The 17,321-nt window shown below is 36.4% G+C and overlaps 1 protein-coding gene across 1 annotated transcript; it reads left to right on the top strand.

Annotated features, from left to right (window-relative positions):
• Positions 1-374: 374 nt before the first annotated feature.
• On the top strand, positions 375-16,074 carry LOC121864622 (SMC5-SMC6 complex localization factor protein 1-like). The gene is made up of 7 exons (XM_042363717.1): positions 375-458; positions 2,969-3,206; positions 3,969-4,173; positions 6,669-6,825; positions 9,088-9,163; positions 12,203-12,303; positions 14,936-16,074. The coding sequence occupies exons 1-7, from the start codon at positions 447-449 to the stop codon at positions 15,158-15,160; spliced, it is 1,014 nt and encodes a 337-aa protein (XP_042219651.1). The 5' UTR covers positions 375-446; the 3' UTR covers positions 15,161-16,074.
• The last annotated feature ends 1,247 nt before the right edge of the window (positions 16,075-17,321 follow it).

The following is a 17,321-nucleotide window of genomic DNA, read 5'->3' as shown; positions in this document are numbered from 1 at the left end:
TGAATAATAAAGCTCATAACAAAGACCAGACCAACCACCCAAATGACTAGAGAGCTGATAGGTGATGAGATTTTGATAAAAAAACGCAATTAAAAACGCGCTTTTTAAATTTCGTGGCAATCTGTCTTGAACGTTTTTATCTACTTGCCCATTCCACTCGTGCGACTGTTGCCAACATCACTCACTAGAATGAAAGTGGATAGTTCTGTTAATATTTAAGGGCCCCAAGTATTTAACATATTAAATGAAATGGATAGATTTTGAATATATTATACTGAAGAAAAAAATCGATACATCTCACAAAGAAACTTGATATAAAAACTTGTATATTAATATTGGTGGGCAGCCCGGTGTGGTAACCTTGTGACTGTTGGTGTGAATTGAAAACAAACTGGCGGGATGATGCTTTTTCAAGGTTGTTTATTTCCTCGTGATAATGACATTTTATGGTGAATAAGGTATTGTTGATGGCTTATGTATCTCTTAAAGTATGTTAAAGTAATGTTTCAAGACTCTAGATAGTCTCAGTGATTGCAAAATGGGTATTATTGGAAGACATTAGGCTGTTGGCCAGTGGAGGTTGATGTAGAGTATATGTTCCTTATACTGTACAGTATAAAATTTACCATTAACTACAATGTAACTCCCGGGACTTACACCTGACTCAGATATTCCTGGGGATAATTTCCTTGCTGTGGTAGCACTTTATGCTGGGCATTGGTGTAGCTTATACATATTTTTAGATGTTGCATACTGTAGTGAACTGCTATGTATAAAAGTGTACATTCAAAGTTTGTGTTAAGGTACAGAATGCAACTATGTTACTGAAACAAAGCACAATGGGTAAAGGTTTACAAAACTTATCACCTGAAGGAAATGTGCGATTTGCTTTATTTTTTTTTACACTGTTAGCATGATGTTAAACACAGGAATGAAAATGATAAAGCATAGAACCTATTAGAACCTGACCTAACAAACTACTCACAGATACTCACAGGTGACTCCAGCTCAATAGCCTCTTCTCTAACCCACGCCCGGAAAACCGGACTATGCATTATCGTGTGCATTTATGTGTTTAATATTATGCTAATAGTGTGTACAAAAATATAAACCAAATCGCACTAAGCCACAGAACCTAGGAAAGCCTACCTAACCTAACCTAACCAGCCTAACCCTATCATAAGGAAAAGAACCTAGAACACCATACCTAACTATTGTCATGAAGGAAAAAATCTTAAACACCTTACCTTATACACTGATTAATTTTATGGTGTCTGTGGACAAATGCGTAGGAGCGCTTATTACATTCAAACTGGTATTTTTTGTTAATGTGTAAGTTCCTTCTGCATTTGGAACATTTACAAATGTTCTTAATTAAAACATGGTCACAAATAAAAGCTAACAAATGAGAATTGTCAAGAAATAGGTGTGATAAATCACGTTAAGAACAATCACAACCACCGCAGGCCAACATTATGTATACGAGATGCTCTAACACGCAATAATCACGTCATGTACCCTTCCCTTGGGGGAACCGTTTAAGTGGGAGGACACACAGTTCATAGAGAATTGTGACGAATGTTAACGGCGTAGAAAACGATGACGAGAATTCAATCAGCTAAAAGATCGTGTAAAAGTACAAATATGGCACAATTACATCATTTATTGCTTGATAATAAAAAAAGAGAAAAACTATAGATGATAGAAAGAAAACAGAAAATGCATTTCATAAATAAACAAAAGAAGAATAAAGTGGCATTTACATAATTCTGAACTTAATAAAGATGCATAATTATTTTATTAAAAGGATCAGTAATAATGGACCAAAATTTATACAATTGGAGAGGAAGTGATCAATGGCGGCGGGACGGGAATTGTGAAATGGACCGTCTCAGGGTAAGAAAATGATTTTTGGTGTTTGAAATGCACCCAGAGATATAATTTTAATGCCATAACATCAGTGTTTTTACCCAGTAATTTTCCCACTAACAAGAAATTTAAGATCATAGGATAGAGTAAATGAAAAAAAAATAAAAAAAATAAAATAAAAAATTCAATATAATAGAAAGTTGTAGTTTCTTTTAATGTACTTACAATCATCAAAATAATAAGTATGTACATAGCAAAAATAAAGAAAATCAACAAACAACTTATAATGACAACAGTTTCGTAAATATTTACCGCATAATGGGTAAAGGTTTACGAAAGCGCTACCACCAGAAGTTTTGTTGATTTTCTTTATTTTTGCTCTACTTATTGTTTTGGTGATATTAAGTATATTAAAAGAAACAACAACTTTCTATTAAAATTTAAGTATTTTTTTAGGAATTTTTTTACTTACTTTATCCCACTTCACAATGCTCCTCCCGGTGTCATTTTTGTTGTTTACCTCGCTGAATCCCTCTTCAAGAGACGTTTCCTAAATGATGGTGAACGCTTACACAAATTCCTCCTCGCCATTGCTGATGTATATGAACCTCAATATTAAGGTACAATTTGTTGATTAACTCATAAATTAACCTGGGATATAGGTGAAGTCGGCCCCTGGTGACCGGCTCAGTGACCTCGGCCCAGTTACGGTGGTGATCTCAGCCCATTTCAGTAATTTCGGCCCACGTAGGATGTGGGCCGTGGTCACCAATGGTCTTAACTGTCAGGCTTTTTGATACTTTTTTTATTATAACTTTATTGATGATGAGGAATCGAACAACTGTATTGACTCTAGGTGAGGCTAAAGTTCTGGGATTTAAGTTAGTTATTATAAGTCTTTACCATGTATATAACATTTTAGTGAGTGTTGCTGTAGCATGTCACTATTGACTTTGTAAAATTGACTATCGGTATAGTACATTGGATGTCTGTGGGTGGGATGCATGCATGCATGAAAAAGATTCACAGTGTATAATTATTTAACAGTACAGTGCTGTATGCTGTATGTTCATATTACTATATTGTTTTTATATTTCAGGTCACTTTAGGCACTGTAATGGACATCATTGCAGTCACTCCTGTAACAAAGAACCTTCGTAGGTTCCTCATCTCGGGGATTACTAACGAAGAAGAGGTGTATGCTCTTCGAAGAAGCATAGAGTCTTTGGGCGGCACGATAGAGGACCGCTCCAAGAACAAATTCACATCGTTGTGTACGCATGTTATTGCCAAAGAAGTATGTGCTACCGAAAAAGTTCTCGGTGCTCTTGCAGGAGGTAACTATGAGTGTTTTTTATTTTTTCATATTAAAGTGATGGATTTCAGCACTGTATGGGCATCCTTCCATTTATGAATGGTCGATGTACAAATGTTTTCTGGAACAAAACCTTTCATGTATTTATGCACCCACGACAGTGCACAGGTTTGATGTGTGGGAGGGGCAATATGGTATTACATTACAGTACTGTACACTACCTTTGAATGAAAGTTTGTTTCCATTCAATAACTTGAGAAAAGGGTCGAGGATTAAAATGAAGATTTTTCATCCTTATTGTCAGATGTATGGCCATTGTTTTGTTTAGAAAAAAAAATGTGCAGGGAGCTTACACCATGTTCAGTAATACAGGGTAGTTGTATTTCACGTACAGGTAGTTGCCCCATCAAGACACTTCTTGTATGATTATTATCCATCACTTAGGTAGTTTTCTCCATGTTTTTTTGTATCTACTCAAGACCCTTCCAATTTCTAGTAATTCAACATGTCGATACTTCTTTAGTAGTTGTCTTTGTATTTTTCAATGTTATTTACACTTCACAATTTACAGTAATTTTCATATTTTTGCTGTCAGTTTGTTGTTATGTTGCACTAATATCAGCCTTATTCATGCCCTTATATCTTTTTCTTGCTGAAGATATAATGTTCACTATTTTATTTGTGATATGCACGGTGTATGTTTTTACCTTTACAGAAAAATTGATTTGTGTCTGTAAGATCATGGATAGAAATCGAGATTATGTTTTCTTTTTTTTTACCTAAGGGAAGTGGTTGTTACAGCCTGCATATGTCAAAGCGAGTCTTGACCAAGGTCGGTGGGTCAAGGAGAATGCTTACGAGTTAAAACACCATGGTGAAGTGGCCAAGTATTGCCGGCAGTGGAAGGAGAAACGTGGATCTGGAATTTACTCAGGATGGACTGTATACATTGAGTTGGAAAATCCAAGAATGACAAAAGCATTTCAGAGGTAAGATTTTAAAGATGTGTACTGGTAGTAACTGCTTGTGCTTCCTGGAAAAGTTGCTCTTAATTTAATTCATATCTTAACTCATGAACCATAAATATGCAGTTAACCCTCACTTTACGCGGTTAATGTAACCCGGAGGGTCCCGCGCCGCTTGCCCAAGCGGAGGGAGGAGGCGAGGAGCACAGGCAGGCAGGCGGGCGGGTGGCGGGTGGGGCGAATCTAAAAATAGCGTCGCGCCGGACACTCTCCGCGTAATGGGGTTCACGTACCGCGTAATTTGAGCACGTGAGGTTCTGGCAAGGCACCGCGTAAAAGTGGAAACGCGGAATGCGGGACCGCGTAATTTGAGCACGTGAGGTTCTGGCAAGGCACCGCGTAAAAGTGGAAACGCGGAATGCGGGACCGCGTAAAGTGAGGGTTAACTGTAGTAGTAATCTAAAAAACTTAAGAGTAGGAATTCAATTATTACACCAAAAATTCTAGACTTTGTGTGGCATCTATAAGTCAGAGTTATGGTGACTGTAGGGTTATATTCTGAATGTTTTCTCTGTATTTATTGTTTGTATTTACTTGATAATTGCTGTACAATATTTTCTTTTGTCATGATAAAGCACATTGATGTAAGTACAACCCTGTGTCAAAAATTGTGTGGTAGTGATTGTTTTCACCTCACACTACTGGCTGCTAATACATATTCACAGTCTCTTCTGGAAACCAATGTACAGGTTTATCAAGCATAAAATTCAGAGTACTGTACAGTAATTCCATATATACTTCACAGATGTATTTTTTATAATGCTCTTGCAAACTTTCAACATCTTGGTGTGGGTGATGAGTGAAAATCTACATAGAATGGCCCTCATTTGCTGTCTCTTGTACTTTGTAACTGCCATACGATATACAATGAGTTCTGCTATAACGCGTGTTTTGACAACGCGAATTGGCTCTAACGCGATTTATGAATAGAGGAACGATATTTGTATAACGCGAACGCTTGTTTGCTGTAACGCGATTTTTGCTTACTATTTCTCCAATTTTGTGGTATTAACTGTGAATATGGTAAAGAAGAATATCTCCAAGAAGCGTTCTGGTGATCGCATTCCTGGTGATGATCGTAAAAGAAAGGCTATAACCCTTGAAGAGAAGCTCGATGTTATCTACCTCAAAATCACCCTTCTCCCCCATCAAGTTATATTCATATTTTTTCAAGGTAAAGTGTTACATTTACTGTATGATTTCATTATTAGATATGAATGTAACATTTATTTAGACTGTGCTATCCTTTGTGTTAGGCTAACTACTAAATTTTTTTCGATTTCGAGTAGTAATCTGCACCTAACCCTATTTTCTCCATAAGCCCTGTTATTTCTACTACATGAATTTCTATAACACGATGTTTTACCAGAACACAACTATCGCGTTATAGCAGAACTGACTGTACTGTAATAATTGTATAAAAAAGGGATCTCATGTTATCAAAGGGGAGCAATGTGTGAGTGTTCTCTAGGATACCTGCATAATACTGTATAATATTTTTCTCAATTACAGTACATGCAATGACCTTTATACAATGGGGTTAGGGACCTTAAAAAACTATCAATAAGTGATTGATCGTATATTGCTATTAATAACTTATGGGGAAAATGGGTTCCGTTCCTGAGCTCCTGAAGTGCCCAAACAAGTTTTATATCCTGCTGCTATAATGATTAAATGATGTCTAAATAACTCAAATAAGGACAAAAACAATAAATTTATACAAAATAAAGATTTATTTTCATTTACCTTAAATGATATGTACAGTTGTCTCAAGTAGTTTCTTTACCCTGTATTGCCTGCATTGCTGAGCTGGCTAGATAACTACTAAAGAAATAATGCAAGTTTGATCTACGTATCAACCCAGCTGGCGTTTAGATGCCATTCGTTCGAGTGACAGTAATTTTTATGAGGAAAAATTGCCAGATGGCAACCCAACCAACTCAACTTTGATAACAAAGCATGATGTTGACTTAAGGGTAGACTCGCACATTTATTCTACATTTCGATACATTTTGTTGTTTGTGAGGATTTTCCCATTATTATTTATTTTATTTTATTTTATTTTATTTTTTTTTTGTGTGTGTCTACACACAAATACACGTATACAATAAAGGTAAAAGAAATAATTGTCCTAGGGCAAGCACATAAAGGGAATATAAATTTGTTTTGCACACGATTGAAAATGTACCCCCTCCCCCTTTTTAAACAAACGATGTTCGCAGATTTGGCTATTCGCTGCCATTTTGAGACCCAAACCCCCACAAATTTTAAGGACATGCTGTAATGGCCACCTTTGGCTTATCTCTGATGTTTTTTCCAGAAACAAGAAGGGCAACCAACACTATTGTAGATGCTATGTTAATTCTTTTATGTAGGCATCAGTCGTGAAAACTGGTTTTAGACATGAAATTATTATTTTATTCTACACTTTTTGAGATTAAAAATGTCCTTTCTGACAGGATTGTAGCAGCTGGGGGTGCTGAAGGGGTTTCCATGTCTGAAATATCAAAAGTGGATTTGGTGATCAGTGAGAAAGCAATTTGTCCCACAATCAGGGAACTAGTAGGTGTCACTCCAATTGTCAGTATTACTTACATCAAGGACACTCTGATACTGGTAAGTACAGTAGGGTTGCATCCATCTGTTTAATACATACATTACAAGTATACAGGGGGTCTCCAGTTTATGAACGGGTTCCGTTCCTAAGGACATTCTCAAGTCGGAAATGTACATAAGTTGGAACACATGCTATGTACATACCGTATTTACAGAACAACGTTTAAAATCCCACAAAGTCCTTATATACATCTAAAATCACTTAATTTAAGAGAAAAGAAGAAATAGAATACTGTAACCAAATGCAGTAAATAAAATACGGTAAATTTAAAGTTTAACCTCGTTCATATCGGCGAGTGTTTGTAAGTCGGACGTTCATGAGTCGTAGACCCCCTGTATGCATATAAATATACCTGTACAGTACAGGGTTCTAATGAATTATCTGACCCACTTTGATAATACCTGTATTAATAACTTTGCCGTGAACTTACATGGAGAGGTAAGAAAATTATATTAATGAATTGGCAAGTGGACTACAACCACAGCTGCCACAAGATTCTCACATCAAATTTTCTTCATTATTTAAACAAATATACGAACATTTGGAAACTTCTTTTGACCTTAAATAACAATGAATAGTTTATTATTATAAAAATTTTACCTTTGGTTTGTTTAATATTTATCCTGACAGTGATACAGCCAAAAACAGATCCACCAATCACAATCACCTTGACATACAGCCTTCCTTTACTGTACCAAATACTGTACTGTATTGCCAGGTAAAATTGCGAGTACGAGACCCAGGGTGGGGTCGGTGCATCTTTGGCTGACTGTACCTTCCTGCTTGTATGGACGTCTGAATAACGGATTCCGTCTGATTAATGACATTGCTGTGGCTTAATTAGTTTGGTGTTGGGGGTTTTTACTATAGATAGAATATCATTTTCTTACCTCTCCATGTAAGGCCACGGCAAATTAGCTCCCAGGGAATAACTAGCGGTGGTAACCATATCTAGTGTTAGTTGAGAGTAGCTCTATGCCACACTGAAGGTTATGGGTGAAGATTATAGGCTGAAGGGAGAGATTGAGAGGCTGAAGAAGGAAAATCTGAGACTTGGGGAGTGTGAAAAATGAAGACACCAACCAGGGGAAAGTACGGTAGTGAAGAGAGTGCCCCGATTAGGCTGGTGGTGAAGAAGACAGGTACTGTATAGCAGCTAAACATTCCAATTTGTTTTGTCTTGTGGAGGATGAAATGAACAGTAAGAAAGTTAAGGATAATGCAGACAAAGAGGGTAAGAAAACTTAAAGTGATGGTGATTCCCAGGTATGGTACAGGTAAACTTCTATTTATAATGTCCTATTCTACATTAATTCACATTAACGAAGCTGATATATTAAGACCAGCTCTCTGTTTATAGTGTAAACAAACTCGCATGAACGATATTTGTCATCCCGCCAAATCATCATATGAAACACATCACTCACTTCATTTGTCAGCTGAGGCATCATCTACCCGAATGCTGCCTCGTGGTCATCTGGTGAACAACAGTCCAACCATTGTTTCTTCTTTGTCACATGTGTGTAAGAAATGCAGCTCAATGTTTATCGGCCATCATCTTTTTTTTTTCAGCATAGACTTTTTTTTTTTTTACCTTACAGTGAGAGGACATCACCAAAGTCACATATTTTATGTGTTTAGTGACTGAAGTGATTTTTGCTATGTTTTTTTATGACTGAAAAGTGCTTTGGCTGTGTTGTTGTGAACATGAGGTGAGCAGCAGCAACCAGTATCATTATTTTTATGTTATCATTGTTTTCCCCCTTTACAGTTACAGGAAATTACAAAGCTTCACAATGTATTGTACTATACTGTACAGGTACAGTATATGTACTGGACTCAGTTTTAGCGACTGAGGTGTTTTCTCTGCTTTAACAACTGTGAGAAGCTTTCGCCCTGACTGTGGAGTATTTTATAGATTGTGAGGTGCTTTCACTCTGACTGTGAAGTGGTTCTCCTGCTTTAGTTACTTACCTGGAGTCACCTGAACATGATAAACAACTTGTAAGGTTTTCTCCCATCTTAGTAGACTTTCACATGTGCTCTGTGTTGTCTTAAATGTTTTTAAGATTAATATTTAAAATGGGTCAGATAATTTATGGACACCCTGTACTCTATTGTCTCTCACACACACTGTTCAACAGAATATATAAACTATAATATTAATATACACAGTACTAGGTGTGTGCTTTGGCAGTTTCTTTGTCATAAACTAATTTTTTTTCCTGACTGTGGTCTTAATACATGATTTTTCTTCACAGAAAACTAATCCATCAGACCTGAGGGACTATCTACTGGACAAGAAAAGCAAAAGCTGTTTACCCAACAAAAACAGTGGTATGTTAAAAGTGAACAGAGTACTGTTGCTACTCAGTGACTAAAATAAAAGATGCAGCCAGATAATGTGGATGTCCTTGTTGCAATTTTATTTCAGTTAACAAAAGTTGATGAATTCATTTGTCCTTTTCAGTGAGGTTGGTTGCTTGTGTTCCTCCCTGTCTAGTTTAAAATGAAATGATCTTGATTGATAGGGAATCTTAAGGATGGATAGCAAAATTATGGATGGATAGTGACTTATGGATAGATATAAATCTAATGGGTGGATAGTGAACTTATGGATGGATAGAGAACTTATGGATGAATAGTGAATCATGTGGATGGATAGTGTTTTAAGGGGAGTGTCTGGTTGAGATACAAGGGGCCTTAAATATTGGCCGAATGCTTTGATATTCCTGTCACTAATTACGGACAACATGTAGGTCAATTCTAGCCCCCAAACTCCCTCCTCTGCTCCCTTCATTTTTGGCCCTTTTCACCCCTTTCTAAATTTTCAAGGTGCTTCTCCTTCATTATTATTTGCTCCACTGTCTTGAAATTTATATGGTTTAGAGAATCCATGGTGTCCTTCAGTATGATAGGATGATAAGTTTATTTTTTGCTTTGACGTAGGTCTACAAATTTTTTGAAAATCACATGCCATTTTTTCAATGTCATGTGAAGGAGAAGCACCTTGAAAATTTAGAAAGGGGTGAAAAAGGCCAAAAATGAAGGGGGCAGAGGAGGGAGTTTGGGGGCTATAATTGACCTACATGTTGTCCAAAATTAGTGACAGGAATATCAAAGCATTCGGCCAATATTCAAGGCCCCTCGTATCTTAACCAGATACTCCCCTTAAGGGGGGATGAGTATTTGTTAAATTAGATGGCTCAGCCTGAAAAGTAAAGTCTGAATTGGTGCTATTTGCTTGTAAAAAGAAGGCGATAGCTCGCTTTTTCCCAGCTGAGAAAAGATGCTCCGCCCCCTCCTCAAGAGTTACAGCTGATTGGCTGTTGCAAACCTGTCCGATTTTGTCCTGAGTAATGATGTATTTCTAAATGAGTTTATTCATAATGACCATTTCTGAGGAGAAAGATATTTAACTAAATTATGAAAAGATACTTACCGGGTACCTCCATTATTTCAAACAGGAGCCTGTAGGAAGTTTATCAGAAGTATTATACGTGAATTAACTGATAAACGCGGGAAGCAAATTCACGCTTTCGGAGGATGCATTTAATATGCAGTGGTCCCTCGGTTAACGGACGGTTCGGTTAACGAAATTTCAGTTACCGAATTACCTTCCATAAGGATCTTCAATTCGATTAACGAAATTCTTACGAACATCACATTTTGTTGTGAGCATCAGCTGATCAGCTGATGGGCTAGTCTGCCAATTCAGTAATCTGTTCTATGTTTACATTTGTTTCCAGTGGAGTAAATATCAATAAAGTTGTGCTCTATAATATTTTTGCATTTTTTATATTAAAATTATTAGTCATTTTAACATTTATTTAACATATTGATAATGTATGCAGTGCAGGGAACTATTTTTTTGTGCCCCATCAGCAGCTTGACTCAGCCACATGATGTCAGTTAGGCTTTGAAGACAGTGGAGTGAATATCTATTTTGTTGGTGTCTTGAATATTTTTGCATTTTTCATTGAAATTATTGGTCATTCTGAAATTTAGTTAACATATTGATAATATATAGTGCAGTGCAGTGTTGATTTAAAGAAAATAATCTTGAATTACACCTAGTGAACTTAAAATTTTATTGGTGAAATGACGGTATCAAGCATGGGTCCACTGAAAGGTGATTTCTCCTACATCCCCACTTCCTTCTCTTTTCCCTTCTCCTCCACCCCCACTTCTATTTCCCATTATCATCATCAACCAGGAACCTTATACATACACACCTCAAAGCAAGTGTACTTTACTGCATTTTTTTTTACTTTGTATGTACTTTTTGGTGAGCTGGAACCAATTACCCAATATCCCATTGAAACAATGGATTCGGTTAACGAACGACCTTCTGGAATGAATTGTGTTCGTTAACCTAGGGACCACTGTATCTGCATGCAGCTCCTCCCCGACTTACGACCTACTCGACTTACGACCACCCGGACATACGACCGCCTCAGCCGTACCAAAATTTTTTCATATTACGTATTTTCGATTCCCAACGTTAGTGACTGCACTGTGTACTGACAAAATTTTCGTTGGTAATTCACTTTAAAATGGCTGGCAAGCTTAAAAGTGAGAGTTTTGTGGTGCTGAGAAGAAAAAGACACACCCATTTTAGATTTTCTATGTATTATTTAAGCATTTTCGACTTGCGACCTGGATTTGGATCCCGAACCCCGTCGTAAGTCGGGGAGGAGCTGTACTTATTTTTACCCACAATAAGACATACTAAGACAGATTATATATCAGTAATAGTACATTATACAAAAACAACATTTTAAAAGATCAGAATCACATTGAAATATTACATGGCCTTCAGCAGAGGAGGGAAATATGACTGCGAACTACTTCATATTTTTCCTGCTTCTGCTAACGGTCCTATAATATTTCAATGTGATTCTGATCTTTTAAAATGTTGTTTTTGCATAATGTACTATTACTGATATATAATTTGTCTTAGTATGTCTTATTGTAGGTAAAAATAATTACAGTATATATGAAATGCATCCTCCGAAAGCGTGAATTTGTTACCCGAGTTTATCAGTTAATTCATGTATAATACTTCTGATAAACTTCCTTCGAGCTCCTGTTTGAAATAATGAAGGTATGTATCTTTATATAATTTAGCTAGATATCTTTCTCGTCAGAAACGGTCATCCCAACGATTATGAATAAATTCATTTAGAAATACTGTACATCATTACTCAGGACAAAATTGGAAGGGTTGCAACAGCCAATCAGCTGTAACTCTTGAGGAGGGGGCGGGGCATTTTTTCTCAGCTGAAAAAAACGCACTATAGTTACTGTACTGATAGTTTGCTAACTTTTTTGTTTTCTTAGTTTTATTTTACTTTTTCTTTTCTCTGTTAACAGGTGCAGATATCCAAGTACTTCGCTGTGATTCCAGTCTAACGAAACGACCAATATTTGAGGTCCCAATTAATAATAACAAAAAGTTGTGCACTCGACCAAAGGTACCTTGTACTGTAATTGTTTTTATTTGCCATTATAGTTGTAAAGATAAGTGTGTGTGTGTGTGTGTGTATGAGGCGTGCGTGCATGCGTGCGTGCGTGCATGCTTGCGTGCTCTATCTTATTACTGTTACTCTTACCCTAACCAGTTAATATGAGGGGATAAGTTTAGTAAATAAAAACTACTTTACCTACTTGATACCTAAGTCATTATAAAAGATTTGTCATTCAATATATTGTATGTTGAATTTCCTGTGTTCTCTAGGTAGGCAGATAATATTTGATTACTTTAGGAAGTAGCAACTCTGCCTTGGAATTCCTAAATATAATAATCAGTTCAAACTGTAAAATCATTTAGCAATAATAAAGCATTTAACCGTAAAACTTGCTTCAAATTTACCTGATGGCATTTGGGTACCCAGCCATTCAGGTAATCTTGGTTAATCACTCAAATATGGAAAATGGCTGTAAAACAGTGATAATGATGTATAGAATGGTCACTGCTGGAGAATAGCTAAAGTTTTTGTTTCGTTCTTTCTACTTCTCCACATCTTAAATGTATGATATATGGAATGTAATGCAGTACTGTATAATGTACAGCTGTAGACACTCAAATATGAGAACTCTTAGGGCCAAGACCAAATTGATTTTGAGGATTTTCTGGCTTCCTTGGTCATCCAAGTTACCCCAAAATTACCAGTAGACTACCTCAAGTTTTGCTCACACACACACAGACAGACAGATCTAAATGTTTGTTTTTTTGTGCTTCTTAAATAGGAAAACTTTGTTGTACAGTATACATACATTAAATAAAGATTACATTTAATACAGTCTGTTTAGAAATTCAGAGTTCCATGCAGTGACTTACCTTCAAAGGCAATGTGAAAGTAACAATATGTAATGCATTACTGTATTATGATAGATGAAGATTATTAGGCTATTTATTCCATCACACAATAATTATTTATGAACTTTATATTTGTGCTAAAAATCATGGGACTAGTGTGGGGTTTCGTGATGTTGTCTCACACTCAGGATGGGTTGGAGAAAGGAAACTCACAATACGTTTTCTGTATATATATTGTATTGGATGTGCAGTTCAGTTTGGTGCTGGGAAGTTGCTGCGTGGTTAGAAGCGTGGAGTAGAGAGAGCTGGTTGGTGAGGAGCTTGCTCAGAGGAGGTGTTGCATGTTGCAGGGCTCAGGTAGAAGAAGAAGGGAGTTCACGGCGAGGCGAGGGCTTAATTATAGCGGAGGTAGGCGTGGCTTGATAGCCGACCTCCGCTTTGTCAGGCCACGAGGCATTGGCTGGGGAACTCAACAAGAGATCGGCTAGTCAGCGACAAACGGCAGTTGTAGTTGTAGGGGAAATATCCACTACACTAGAAGCGGCTGGGATGTACACTCTAGGACTAAAGTCATGGACAGCCACACAGAACCTACACTAGTGACCTTTGGCAATGAGGAATTTTTTTTATGCAATAGGGGTACTAACCTGCATGTGATTTTTAAAGTAATATTTTATTCTAAAATTGATTTTTAGACTTATTAAATTTAATATTTTATTTATATCATATATAATAGTTTTAACTTATGATTTTCCTCATTGCTAGAGGTCACTAGTGTAGATTCTGTGTGGCTGTCCAAGAGTTTAGTCCAATAGTGTACATCCCAGCAGCTTCTAGTCCCTTGATATTTACCAGAAATATAGAGTTCATAAATAATTATTGTGTGATGGAAGAAATATCATAATAATCTTCATCTATCATAATAAAGTAATGTTTACAGTATTGTTACTTTCACATAGATTTTGAAATTATTTTGGTCAAATTAAATTAAAGGTTTGAGATAACTTCTGGCAGGTGCTGTATGTTCTCACAGGCCCATGTGACAAGTACCTTTAACATCTGGCATAAGTTACAGTACCGTGAATCTTTGGTTTAATTTAACGAGTGAAAGTAAAAATAATTGGTTAATACAAATACTTCTGTAAATAAAAAAAAAATAAAGGAATTGGGCCATTTATTCCATCAGACAATAAATAATTATATATGAACTTCATACTTCTAGCAAATGTCATGACTCACTAGAAGCTGCTAGGTATACACACACACACCCATGTATGTAACTCACTTAAGAGTCTCTTAACTTCTGTATACAGTAGAATGTGTTCAATGTATTTTTTATTTAAAGTATGTATTTGTATAGTATACAACAATGCTTTCCTTTTTGTGTTGGTAGTACCATATTTGGAAACACCCTTCTTGTCCAATCAATTGAATTTAAGCAATAGTAGGTCTGATTAGCACAGTACAGTAGTTGGATGGGTAACTGCCTGGCCCTAAGAACACTAAGTGCTGCTGGCATAAGGACTGCAAGGAAACAAGCTTCTTTTGGCTTTGTTAGCTGTCTTTGGCCAAAGTGACTACATATCAATTTAGAAGTAAAACATTCAGCAGTGTTTGTGTGTGTGGAAGCAAAACACCTTAGCAAGGGAAGAAATTTTAACTTAATCCAGGAAAGAAAATGTCAAAGTTTTAAGAATCTCATGTTTTCTGAGATCCAGTTTCAAGGGTCTGTGCCTGTACTGATAAATATATTAAAAAGTAACAAATATTATTATTTTTTCCCTCAGATTCATTCTGCATTGTCTTACCAGCAGACAAGTTTGGACCGTTATGTGAAAAAGTCTCCTAGAAATTCATTGTCTTCCATCTGCCCAGTCAGCCAGGTATCGTCTAAACCTCAAAATCGGAAATACCAACACTTCCCGTTCACTCCAGAAAAGCATTCAACCAGTATTAAATATTTTGCTGGAAATCAGATCAGGGGGGGCTCTGAGAAATATTGGACAAAATGAAACACAAAGGGAAAATAAAAAAATGGTGGAAACTGACAATGAAGTAGAAATTGTCAAAGAGATCAAGAACATTTGTGAACCACTGAGAGCACCGGTAAATGTATTGTTGAAAAGTGAACAAGAAATGATGAAGAAGAAGATGAAAGAACGAATAGAAAAGGTGAAAAATGAAAAGATGAAAGAAAATGAAATTTGTAATAGAAGTTCAAGTGTGTACAATGTGTCAGAAGCATAAATCAATTTCAAATTCAGGAGGTAAGAATGACTCCAGAACTACAGAGGTGTATATGAGGAACTTGTCTGGCACAAGTCCTCATACACATAAAATTGCATCTAAACAAGTACATCTTTTGCCTAGAATGGCTTGCGAAAGAGGTTCGTGTTAATATTGGCCCCAAAATTGATAGATGGTTGGATGTCTCTGAGGACTTGAAAAAATCACCCATCACCAGCAAGGATATTTGTTATTAAACCAGGTCCAGTCATTAAAAAATCCAGGGAATCCTCTGTTCATGAGCTGAAGCTGACTAAAGATGACTTAGAGAGATTTATTGTACAATTTGTAAGAAGTAAAACTTACAATGATTTTTATTGTGGTAATGTTACCCAGTCGGCCAGTGACTTGAGAGCGTCTCAAGGTGTGAATCGGGTGCACATTAGTGAACAATTCGACAGTGAACAAATGTTTTTTTCCCCTTCTCGTACTATTTGCTCTCCAGAAATTAGAGAACTGTGATCCAGGAAACTTCATATTATGAGTCGAGTGTGTAGAATCAAGATACGATGGGAGTGATATTATGACCACAAATGAACAAGAAATTATTGTACAGGGGCTGGAGTCTTTGTACTTGAACATCACACCTTATGCTTGACCACATGATGAACTGTTTGGAGAACTTCTGAAGAAATTAGTTTTGCAGGTAAAAATAACTATTTTGTCACCTTACATCATGGTTAAATGGATTCATATCCACAATGTGGCTTGTATCTTTCTGTATGTGTTGTGTTGGGCTGCTTTCATTATAGCTTTTTTCACAACCTCCTCCACACAGCTCATTTGTAGTTACCGTCAAGAGTACAGGTTTAACACCAGGTGAACCATAACATTTTGCCAACCCTCCCCTAGCAATTTATACACCCTCTTTCCCAGCTATTTAGGCAGTGAAAACAGTTTTATGCTAGTTTAAGCATTACAAATTGCTTTTACCTCTATACAGTATATTATATGTAGGTAGTAGGCAGCTATCAAACAGGGAGGTACTACCGCCTGGGAAGATATTGGAAGCATAATGTGTTGTTTAATGGTAGACCCTGCTGCCATATGGCATCACAAAAATTGTGACCAAGTCCCAGGTTGCTGATCTAACTTTCTGCCTCATTTGCTCACAATTGCAGGGTTTCAATTGTTTCTCTTACTTTGACAACACACCATATATAATATCATTAGTTTCACTTTTAGTTTGTTTTATTTTCTATTTATTTATTTATGGCTCAATCCCGCCCCCACCCACCAAGCCTTAATGTGGGTGGGTGACAACCCCCAAAAAAATTAAATAAATAAATAAATAAAAATCAGATGCTGGGAAGTTTGTAAAATATATGGGCACTTTTTCAGAAATTAAATGCTCTGAAAACTGAGGGAATACTGATAAGTATAAGTGAAATCACTATATTGAAATTCCTTTATATGTGTACAGTACTGTGAAGCTTTTTGGTGTGCTATTTTCTCTGTAGCTTTGTATGTACAGTGTAATGATTTGAATCTGGCTATAATGAGTGCTATACTCATTATGAAGATATAGTGAGAATTGACAGTAAGAGGGATTGCAAAGTGAAATGTAGCATCGTTGCAATAATGTGTATTAATAAGATATATTCTTGGAGAATTTTCTAAACATAAGACTAAGTACAAGTTATTTGTGAGTTAACTAATATCGACATTTTCTAAAAGACTAAAACACAGCTACATTACTACACTTTACTGACCATTAGTTATACTTGACACTACAGTAGTTATCAAAAGAGGGGCTCATGGTATAGTTATATGTTATAGTATTCAGTAAACCAAAAATACGATCATCTAATCACAACAAATCAGAGAAAGGGCACTCTACCATGAACCTTGGGTTTTCCACTTTGCCACATCATGAAGAGTTAGTAC

Source organism: Homarus americanus, unplaced genomic scaffold (genome assembly GCF_018991925.1).
Source record: "Homarus americanus isolate GMGI-L3 unplaced genomic scaffold, GMGI_Hamer_2.0 scaffold57965, whole genome shotgun sequence".
Classification (NCBI taxonomy): Eukaryota; Metazoa; Arthropoda; class Malacostraca; order Decapoda; family Nephropidae; genus Homarus; species Homarus americanus.
Note: the sequence above shows the minus strand (reverse complement) of the source record. Positions and strands in the feature narration are given on the sequence as shown.

Coding starts and splice junctions, on each gene's coding strand:
- LOC121864622 (XM_042363717.1), top strand. Junction 6,826..9,087: donor TCAAGGACACTCTGATACTG/GTAAGTACAGTA, acceptor TTTTCTTCACAG/AAAACTAATCCATCAGACCT. Junction 12,304..14,935: donor AGTTGTGCACTCGACCAAAG/GTACCTTGTACT, acceptor TTTTTCCCTCAG/ATTCATTCTGCATTGTCTTA.